The sequence below is a fragment of the Zingiber officinale genome, chromosome 8A, assembly GCF_018446385.1.
Source record: "Zingiber officinale cultivar Zhangliang chromosome 8A, Zo_v1.1, whole genome shotgun sequence".
In the NCBI taxonomy this organism is placed as follows: domain Eukaryota; kingdom Viridiplantae; phylum Streptophyta; class Magnoliopsida; order Zingiberales; family Zingiberaceae; genus Zingiber; species Zingiber officinale.
Window position 1 is genome coordinate 42,504,245 of NC_056000.1, and position 10,832 is coordinate 42,515,076.

Sequence of the window (10,832 nt, forward strand, 5' to 3'; positions counted from 1 at the left end):
GAAAACGATTCTTCCATGATAAAAAAGGGATCTCTGGAGAAGGTTTTCGGAGATGAACACAGACTTCATGAGCAATAGGAAAAGCTGAACTTTTTGATCGCCAAAACGCAAAAGGCAACAACGCCTACTGATCCTTTTGCTAAAGGCAGAACGAGCCAGTACAAATTCTAAAAGACGAGGATTTCAGTCGACGGAAAAACAATCGACGAATTATTATGGAGAATATTGAAACGGGCGACCAAGAAATTTTCAGAAGCAAACAGAGAAATTCATGAAACTTGGAATTTGGGAAAATGTTCGAAGATGAACAAAGGCAGCTCAAAGATGAACAGAGGCTTCATGAACAACTGCAAAGTTCCAATTTTTATCCACCCCAAACCATCAAACCCTAGCTAATGACTTCCACACAGGATAGACAACAGAACAAGCCAAATCCCTAGAAAAAAGATTCAATCGAAAAGAGGACACATGTATAGACGGATAGATGGATGGATGGATTGATATATTGATACGTGCCTTTGTCGATTAGACTCCGTAGCGGGCGTCGGCGAATTTGTTCTTGATCCACTTGAAGCTGTTGCTGAGGGAGGACTTGAGCTTGCGCTCGACGGCGAAGGAGTTGTAGGAGGCGACGCGCCGCTTCCGCTTCAGCTCGGGGTCGGCCGCGCTGGCGAAGCCCTCGCCCTTCCCGCTCGGCCCGTTGAAGCTGTACGAGGTGGAGAGGTTCTCGTGGCCGGATCCACCGCCGGCGACGGAGGAGTAATAGGAGGAGTCCGGGAACGACCTGCATTTCTCCATGCGGGAAGGAAGGGAAAGCAGAGGATCGAGGAAGGAGTAGAGCTGTAGAGATGAGGGGATTCTAAATTCAGTGTAACAGAAGAGGGAAAGGATTGAAGGTGGGACCACCCTTTTAAGTGGGGGTGGCCCACCTTGTTGGTTAAATTACTCATTGAGATTTGGAATAAAAAAACTGACAAGCTAAATTAGTATTTTATTTTAAAAATATTATCTATAAAATTACAAGTTCAACTATTGATAAAAAGCGTACTTGTACATTTAATTTTTAAATTTTCCAAAAAAATATACGTGTTTCCCATTTTAGTGTTCCAACAATGGACCAAAAGATGTATTTGAAATTATGAAATTTCTAAAAGACTCACTTAAACGTACTTGTCTCCCAATTTAGCCCTTTCAAATTTTGTTTTTTCGAAATATGGTGATGCTGATTTTTGAAATGCAACACCATAACAATGGATTGTTGATTTTTGTCCTTCCAAGTATCAAGGATAGCTATTCAGAATAGAATCTAATAAAAGATTAAAAAAAACATTTGATGCAATCATGCTTGAATTTGAAGAATAAAGAGAAGATTTTGCTAACATAAATACGATATCAAATGCAAAAAATTGAATGATAGTTCAGACTATAAGCAAAGAAAGTTTAGTTGGAGATCACTCATTGTCCATAGTGGATGTGAAAGCAAAAGCTCACTGGGTGGTGGTGATGATGATAAAGGACCCTTCATAAGTTGCTTGGGTGCCCACTTGCATGGTGACCAAACAAATATTGCACTGTCACCACCATCACCTCTATCTACTCATTCCTCTTTTGTCTACTCAATTTTTTTTTTCTTTCAACCAAGATATTCTTGTATAGACAATTTATCAAAATATTTACACAAAAGGATTAGTTCTCTTCTTATTCTTTGTTTCTATTTGTTTGATAAACAGGTAAACAATCTTAGGGATCCTTCCATGATAGCTTTGAACTAAATTAAATAGCACACTGAATCTGAAAATATGCTTTTATGATCATAGGACATCATTTAAAGCAAAGAGGACAATGGATCATCTAAGTTCTGAAACTTCAAATAGAATAATAGCCATATATAAGTTCTTTCAAATGTTTCAAGTTGCTAAAATTTGTTAACAAGAGTAAAACAGGAACTGTATGGTACTACTATTGAGGTTCATACCTTTTAGAAGGAGGCAAAACGTGCAACCAACTCATCGTATTCCGGTAGTCTCGGATGCACTCGAATGCCATTTGAACTTAGCATGTTGCGCTGCATTGATTCAACTCGAGCAGAGACCTTGGAAACTACTTCAGATTGCCCAACCGGTTCAGGTGGCGTCGAGGTGGTTCTATCTAGAGGAGGTGCAGATGCTCTTGGTCTATCTGAATCAAGAACATGATCTCTCAGAGGATTCCTGTTTGTCCATGTTTTGTGGGTGCATCCTCTCGGAGTCCCTTTTCTGCTATAGTGAATCAAGAGCCTATCCATGACCATTTCATCATTGTCGTACTCATCATACCTTGCAGCATCTTGCCAGTCCTTGTTTCTTCGAGACTTAGTTGGTGTTGGTGTTCGGGTCCTCTCTGCACGTTTGCAGTGGTCTACGGAAGTGTCCATCTGACCATAAAACTCACTAATTGTGCCAGCACTTCTCCATCCTGTACGTCTTCTCTGGTTGTCCATCCGACCCTCTGAAGGCTCCCTTGCGTATCTAGTTGTGATCTTCCCCTTGTCATAGTAAACACAGATGTCATCCTCATTCTTCTTGCCTCTGTGCTGCCTTCGGTTGTCTAACTCTTGATGAATGGGTTCATTTCCATGCCTATTACTGGTGTGGCTCTCCTCATAGTATTCAACTTTATGACCAACGCTCTTCCAACTAGAATGCCTCCTGCTGTCCTTCTCGCCAACAATATGTTCTCTCGGAAGCCTAATTCTCATCTTCCCGTCATCATAGTAATCGCAATCGTTACCAGAACTATGCCTACTTCTATGTCGTCTTCTTCGGGTGTCCAACTCATTGTCGATGAGTACAGTTGGATGTCTATCAACAGTCTTCCCCACATCATAGTACTCCTCAATGCAACCACCGCTCTTCCAGCTTGCATGTCTTCTTTGGTTGTCCATCTCATCATCAATTGGTTCTCTTGGATGTCTACCGCTGGTCTTCCTGTCATGATAGTAATCGGCATTGGCACCTGCAATGTGCCTGCCTTGATGTCCTTTTCTGGTGTCTACTTCACCTTCAATAGGTTCACCATGATATCTCTTTATTGTTTTCCCGTTGTCATAGTAATCGTTAATGCTACTGGCACTTTGCCTTCTTGTATATCTTCTTCGATCTCTTGGGGTCCGGCTTCTGTTCTTCTCATCATAAAAGGCTCTATCAATTATTTCAGTTAGCACACTGTCATTAGCCTCACTGACTGTAAATTTCTGCAACTTCCTCTGCAACGAATTACCTGTGCTTGCCGGATTGCCAAGAATTTCATCCTTGCGATCATCAGAAATGACATACGGTTTGGTAGGACAAGTAGAATCCAGTTTTTGTATGGCTTTAACATCATTGATTACAGAAAGGCCACTGACTTTTGGTTTTACATAAGGTGGAACCAAACTGGTTGGTTGCCTTTTCTTTTCAGCGGGATACACCATTTCGGCGTATCTTTGAGAGGAATCATACTGCGAGCCATTTCTGATCTTCTCCTCCACTTGGAGGTAATTATTACTCCAGTTCAATTTGGCATATGGAGGGATGACTTGTTTCTCATTTAAAGGCTTCATTAAGTAAACTCCTTCCTTCTCAGGAACAATTGGGTCCAGCTTTTCCAGCACTTTTGCTGTCTTATTATACCAAACACCTTTAGTCTCATTATTTCCATCTGTCTGATTGCTTATTTTATTATCATGCAGAGGAATTACCCCGTCGTCCAGATATGGCTTCACATTCTCAATCTCAATAGCTTCTGCCTTTTTTGCCTTCTCACATGGAGCATTGCTAGGACTAACAGTTGAAATCATATGATTATCCTTCGAATCTGTTTGCCGATGCCATTGTTCAATGGTCGTAGCCTTTAGCTTACACTTTTTCCTAGGTAAAGATTGGACCTTTGTACCTTCAGTCAACATTATCCGAGTTGCATTATTCACAGAATGAAGAGGCACAACTTTCTTAGGTTGTTCCTGAAATGTAAAGCAGCAGCGTTAAGTTAATTATAGGAATGCAATTTGCGTCAAACAGCAAATGTACCAACAAAAAAAACTGTAACAGATATTTGTTTTATTAGCAAAGCAAATAGTTTTTTACTCTATCAGAACTCACATATTTCCTTGGAGGGGAATTAGATGGTTTATGTTCAAATGCCCAAGAATCCCATCTAACAGAAAACTCTTCTGCTATATTTTGCATCATTTGTAACTTGTCTTCCTTGGAAAATGTTTTCTTCTGAATTTTCTCAACAAACTGGAAGAAAACCATTCTAGATTATGAGAACATAATTCACAATATAACATATTTAGTAAGAAAAGCATAAAGAGTTGAGAACCTCAGCATTTACGAATGATTCCATAGGACCCCCATATCGATTTGTAAATATACGCCTAAGATCGCATAATTCTGGTAGATCAGAGAATCTAGCTGCAGCAAAAATCAGAGTTGACACAGCTTCCACTGCTCCTTGAGGGCATTTCCTATGAATATAAATATCAACTAAAGTTTGATGAAATGTAGAAAATAGCAATCAAATTTCTTCAATTCTGAAAGGTTGACATTTGAGCTATTTGGCCCGGTTACTCAATATTTTTTATCTATATAACATAGTGTGCAAAATGTGCATAAATATTTTATTTTAGCAAATAAATTTTATTGGATCAAAATCATTGTAGTTTTGCTTGACAATATTTACAGTTTCTACATAAACCAACAATTTTATATCACACCGATCACTTGTTATGCCACTCTAATATTTGTCTCCTATACTCAAGCTGATCAGCTTGCCATCACTTTTACAACTTGTGTCGACAGTATTCACTATGTCAATTAACAATATCTATAACTTCTTGTTATTGTTTCCTCCATAATCTAACATAACGAGACCATGGTCATCTCAAAATGCTCTTCAAACTCAATTATGCAATTTCTGAAGTGCATCATTATTCATCCCATGCAACCAGTTCAACCTGACTTTACTCCGTAAATCAAATAACAAAAACCATCTTCTGATAAGCACACATCAATAAATTGAATTCCAACTTCAATACATTTATAAGCAGTTACATTTAGGCTCATGTAATGTACATTTGAATTCCAACTCCATATGAGCTATATATTAGTGATTCTTATTATGCTATACTTTTTTGAAGATGAAGAAACTGGAAAAAAATAACCATATGACCTTCATTCACATCGAAGTAAAATATCAAACGAACGAATCAATTCTAAGCCAAAAGCTGTTATTTAGCATTTGAAGACTGTAGAACTGTTTTTTTTTTTAAAAGCATAGTATTTGTACAGCAAGTAGAATTCTTTTGGTACCTCAGCTTTTGTAGGCTTGGGAGCTGATTCAAGACAACTTCACCGAATTGTTTAATCATTTCATAGCAAGACGCATGATTTATCTCACAAATCAGTGCATCCATCTGTTCCACGCAGCAGAAAAAGAAACAATTACTCAGACCTCCATTAAAGCATGCATGCCCCGCAATGTACTTAGGACAATCATAAGGAAAAATGATAATTTTTGAATAGTGGAACCCTAGTAAATCCCTGCCCCCATTTTGATGAAAACGCAGAAAGTAAAAGCAAAAGTAGATGTGAAACCCCAATGTCATCGATCCACTGAAAGCCTATTTCACCGGCACAGTGAAAATTTTTCATCTTTTTTAAGCAGAAAACGCCAGCTGATGCCATTTAAACCGCATTAACTCCCTACTCTAAAGCTACTGGTAACTACTGACCGTGGAGAGGGCGACAAAAAAAAACGGAAATTGGCAGACGAATTACCCTTTCGAAGGCGTTGGACTCATGGCCGGCGGCAATGAGGTCGGCGACGTCCTTTTTGAGGAACCTCACCATGGCCTGCTTCTTCTTCCAGATCGCCTCGATTCGCGACCTTGTACACTTCACCGCGTGCTTGCTGCGATCATACGCGGCGAAAATCGTACGAACTCATGATTAATAGATCAGCAAAACAAAAAATTTCCCCTCGAGAACAAAAGCAACAAATAGCAATCAGATGACCGCGAGAAAGTGATTAAAGAACAAAAAGTTACCATTTGAAGGAGAACTTGCTTCCGACCAAGCAATCAAACATCTTTGCTGATCTCTGTAGCTAGCAATCCCAGGAAAGATTCGAAGAGGAGGACGGCGAGGATACGCAGTTAGAGTAGGAAGACGAAGAACAACTAAAGAAGTGAAACGGCAAGAGGACAAAACAGCTCATAGTGTTGTTGGTGTAACCACTATTTCTAGTTGGTCATTTAATTTTGAGTATATTTCATATACATCCATAAACATTTTAATTTTGCACTTGAGCTGAAGAAATTTCTTTCACCACTTAGAATTTTCATTCTTTTCTTTTTAAAATTTTATTGCTGAATTAAATAATTTTCGGAGAAAATTAAGATAAACAATTGTGACCTATATTTTCTTTTTAAAAAATATGAATTCATGTAATTGATAAGTTTTATTTTTCAATTTTAGCTTTCCAAAAAATAAATACCTGGAAGCGTAATAAAGGGATGTCAGTGGAGTAGATTGCAAAAGGCAAGCACAAAAGGCATGTGGTCCAACAGTGATTCTTTAACGTTAACATTCCGGTTCGGTTTTTTTGTTGGGGCCGTTCAAGAGTGGCTCACTGAGTCCGAAATTAATGACTACAAATAAATATCTAATAAAATAGTATATAAAATAAACAATTCAAATAATAATAATACAAAATGTTGAAAAAATATTGTAAGATAATATTTAAAAACACTAAAGATTATTTGAAACCAAACGGTTCATATCACATTTAACGGTTCGTAGCAGACCGGGCCGGTTGAATTTAGGGTTTGAAATGGCGAAGTTCGAAGCCAAAGGGATTCAATTTTTACCCAGAAAGAAGAGTAGGAATGGAAGGAAAGGCGCATGGCAACCGACGTTCAAACATTGGAGTCGCACCTACCATTCCTTCCCTCCTTCCCGTTGCATGCTACTTGCAATCGACTCATCTTCATTTTGCTGATCCCTTGAAGCTTCGTCCTGTGTCGGAGGAGTTCTGCCATGGCCAGGACGGCGACCAACAACAGCATCCAAGCCAAGCTGGTGGGTATGTCTTCCCTTTGCGCTCGTTCTTGAACCCCCAAAAGTTGTCTTTTTTAGTTGATCTTGCAGTTGCTGTGTCGTCTTCTGGCCCTAGCTTTGCTTACGGATTCAACAAGAGGGTTCATGTGTTTGGATCCTTTGAGTTGAACATTTCAGGCTTGGAGAGGTCTTGGTCACTTTCATCAAGGATCCACATGAGTTACTTTGACCTTATGGAGATGATTGTTCCGATGGGCCCAACCTTCTAGCTGTTGGGTTAGCTCTTTAATGTTCTTTCTGGGAATCTTCTTCTGGTTTCAAATAGGTGATCCTTCTAGTGCCAAAGGATAGGAACTTCTTTTGGGAGAAGGATTCACGTTCAGCCTTTGGAGGAGATTAGATCTGAACCAATATGGTTAGTTTAGAAAAGATTTGTCAATCTCAATAGAGAGAGGATGATTCTAGAGCATTCAATTGATCGACCAAAGAAGACTTAATTAGCAATGATAAAATTCATTTAAATATAAATGATGATATATGAGAGGATCAAACCCAATGACATAGGAGGATCCACGTAGCTTAGTTGTTGTTGTTCTAGTAAGAAATGATCAAAATTGTCATTATATGGACGCTTCATAGGTGTTGCTTGGAGATATGGGAACAGGAAAGACAAGCATAGTGCTACGGTTTGTCAAAGACCAATATTTCGACTGTCAGGTCTATAACTTCTTCACTATTTTTGTTTATTTGCTTGAGTATTTTGGGAATGTGCTTAACCAATTGAATGCTCGGTTTGCAGGAGTCGACAATAGGAGCAGCATTCTTCTCTCAAATTATCTCACTAAATGAGGCGACTGTAAAATTTGATATATGGGACACGGCTGGACAGGAGAGATATCATAGTTTAACTCCAATGTATTATCGCGGTGCAGCTGCAGCAATCGTGGTCTATGATATCTCAAGCATGGTAAATAGTTCATCAAAATATACTCTAAGAGTGCTCTTGAACTCTTGGTTTAGGTTGTAGGTACTAAGATATATTAAACTTCATCCATGTTCGGTGTTGAACAGGTAGGAGTTTGGTGTACCATGTGAACATTTGTATGCATAGTAAAAGATTAGTGGGCGGCCTACAAAAAATTTAAACTAATAGGAAGATATCAATCTATATTTATGGTTTAAAAAAATAATATTACAGATTAAAATTGTTTATTTGCGTAATCTTGTTCATGTTCATATCAATTTGTGTTCCAATTGTCAGTCTGCAATGGCACATACTTTGCCTCTAGTTCTTGTGGTTTACATGTCATATTTGGCTTTGTCACAAGTAAAACTTGTGAGATCAAGAACTGTTTTTCTTTCTGTTAAGTAGACATTTACTTTTTCTTCCTCAGGATTCCTTCATTAGGGCACAAAAGTGGGTTCTGGAACTTCAAAGACAAGGTAATTTCAGATCATCTAAGACATGGCTTATACACGAAAATTTGAATAATGTGCAATGTACTTCAAATTTCAGTAATGCTTATTTCTTGCTTCCATTCGGTATGTAAACATGATTTGTCAAACGACTACTATGTTATAGCATCCGAAATACTTTGTATCAATAGATTGGTACATCAAAATACTGATTCAATCTGAAATCCCTGTCTTGATAAAGCTTTCTCATTCTAGGAAATCCATATCTGATAATGGCTCTAGTAGCGAACAAGGTTGACTTGGAAGCAAAGAGGAAGGTGGAGACTGAGGTAAAGTGACTACTTTTGATTCTTGTAATGAAACTGGAACTTGAGGTCAACTCAAGAAACTGAGTTGATTAGAAATGACTTGAAACTAAAAGGAATTATACATCTTTGGGATCTATACTCGACTCTCTTTGTTCGATGTCTTTGAACTCATTCCATTTCAGTGAAATCAAATGTAAGAATACAATAATCATTGTGTTCCATTCTCAATTCCATCCTAACTCTAGTGGATTTGCACTCTGATCCACTACGTCTCAGGGAGGATTGCAATATGCTCAAGAACACGGGTTGTTCTTCATTGAAACTTCGGCAAAAACAGCAGAGAATATCAACGAACTCTTTTATGAAATAGGTACCTATCACCATTTTGATGCATTCTAAACCCGTGTTTTTGAAACTGAGCTAACTGATTCAACCAAAGACCAATTTCGGTCCAAGTAGTTGAATTAGTGGAATTGGAATCTGATGGTTTGATTGAAAAAACTGCTACCTAGATCAAAATTTACGACCTATTTGACAACTTTAGTTTTACTCTGTGCAGCTAAGAGGCTTGTGAGAACTCGTCTGCCACCATCATCTGGGATGAACTTGACCAATGAAATGAGAACCGTCGGAAGGAGATTCTTTTGCTGCTCGGGATGATTTACACGGAATTCACTCCCTCTGTTGATCCTGTTGTTTACTAGCAAACATTTGTAAATTTATTTGAATAAATAAACTGCTAAATTGTTTATGTTTGGATACAAATTTCTTCCTTTCTATTATTTTCAAATCGCTTGGAATTATCATAATTCTGAATTCCTTCATGGTTAAGTCAAGTTTAATATTAAAGTTCATAATTTTCTCAAGATTAGACACAGAATAAACCATGCAATTATCCTTTTTAATTACTAAGAGTAATTTTATCCATTAAATTTATATAAATCATTTGATACTTGATAGTATTAGTGGTAATAAAGAGAAGTATATTAATAATATTGATTCTTATATTCAAAAACTTTCTTTTTAAAAAAAAAATGCATGAATGAGAAAATTAATTAATTAACTACCCACTGTTTATTATTAAAGGTTTGGTGTATGTTGTCTCCTGAATGGGTCGCCGCCACCCCCTCAAATCTGGTGGCTTGTCTTGTCTCAAACAAATTATAACTGAACATTTGGAACTTTTTCGTTGATTACAAATTATATATTTATATACGTAATTATGTTTGTATATTTTTTATAATTTAATTGATATAAATTTCTTCCTCTCACCAACTTAAAGTAATACAATATATTAAATTTCTTCCACTCGCCCACCTAAAGTAAATGGTCAAAATTAATTTAATTTATATAATAAAGTTAAGAAGTAATGAAATATAATATATTGAATTCCTTCCGTTCACCAACTTAAAGTAATACAATATATTAAATTCCTTCCGCGCACCCACTTAGAGTAAATGCTCAATATAAGATTGTTTTTGGCAGGTAGAAAATTTTCATGGACAGATCAATTATCCTAGGATTAGTTAACTGAATTTAATAATTTTTTTTCAATATACGATTTTTATTTATTTATTTATTTTATAGATGTTTATATGTCGTAGATCTTATCCCGTACATTCCGTATACACTTAATTTTTTTTCCTTAATATTGTATCTCAATCCTAAATCATAAAGGCAACATCCTTAATGGCATAACCACAGGTTAAAAAAGCAAATAAAAAAAAAAAATCTGTGAGTACACAAGTCCGCATTATTCCACAACAAAAGGTTTATCTCTCTCTGCATATATAGTGACTCAATACGTTACACACATTCAATGCCTACAACAACAAAGCATCCATGCCTGAGGGGGCACCGTCCACGTGGTATGGAGTTGATCTGTTGCGTTTGCCCCGATATGAGGCAGCATCCACGCCTAAAGGCATGCGCTATGTGACAGTCAGTAGGGTTATCACGTGATATCATGTGCATCGCACAGTGTACAATTGTGCGTGTGGATATCAGTTGCATTTTTTCTTTTATTTTT

General features: G+C 37.4%; 3 protein-coding genes across 6 annotated transcripts; 1 reads left to right on the forward strand and 2 right to left on the reverse strand.

Annotated features, from left to right (window-relative positions):
- Nucleotides 1-261: 261 nt before the first annotated feature.
- Nucleotides 262-798, reverse strand: LOC122008646. Its single transcript, XM_042564443.1, has one exon. It carries the CDS (start codon nt 796-798, stop codon nt 526-528), a length of 273 nt encoding a protein of 90 aa, XP_042420377.1. The 3' UTR covers nt 262-525.
- LOC122008645 lies at nt 705-6,229 on the reverse strand. Of its 2 annotated transcripts, XM_042564442.1 has the most exons (7): nt 6,068-6,229; nt 5,799-5,931; nt 5,331-5,434; nt 4,342-4,486; nt 4,119-4,259; nt 1,976-3,979; nt 705-840 (listed from the first exon to the last, which is right to left on the reverse strand). In XM_042564442.1, exons 1-6 carry the CDS (start codon nt 6,106-6,108, stop codon nt 1,979-1,981), a joined length of 2,565 nt encoding a protein of 854 aa, XP_042420376.1. In that variant the 5' UTR covers nt 6,109-6,229; the 3' UTR covers nt 705-840; nt 1,976-1,978. The 2 variants fall into 2 exon arrangements, with proteins under 2 accessions (XP_042420376.1, XP_042420375.1); XM_042564441.1 differs by lacking the exon at nt 705-840 and having other exon boundaries at nt 1,823-3,979.
- Nucleotides 6,230-6,860: 631 nt separating this feature from the next.
- Nucleotides 6,861-9,612, forward strand: LOC122008647 (ras-related protein RHN1-like). Of its 3 annotated transcripts, none has more exons than XM_042564445.1 (8): nt 6,861-7,100; nt 7,170-7,494; nt 7,719-7,796; nt 7,879-8,046; nt 8,474-8,522; nt 8,751-8,824; nt 9,080-9,173; nt 9,363-9,612. In XM_042564445.1, exons 2-8 carry the CDS (start codon nt 7,492-7,494, stop codon nt 9,461-9,463), a joined length of 567 nt encoding a protein of 188 aa, XP_042420379.1. In that variant the 5' UTR covers nt 6,861-7,100; nt 7,170-7,491; the 3' UTR covers nt 9,464-9,612. The 3 variants fall into 3 exon arrangements, with proteins under 3 accessions (XP_042420379.1, XP_042420380.1, XP_042420378.1); XM_042564446.1 differs by having other exon boundaries at nt 7,195-7,494; XM_042564444.1 differs by lacking the exon at nt 7,170-7,494.
- The last annotated feature ends 1,220 nt before the right edge of the window (nt 9,613-10,832 follow it).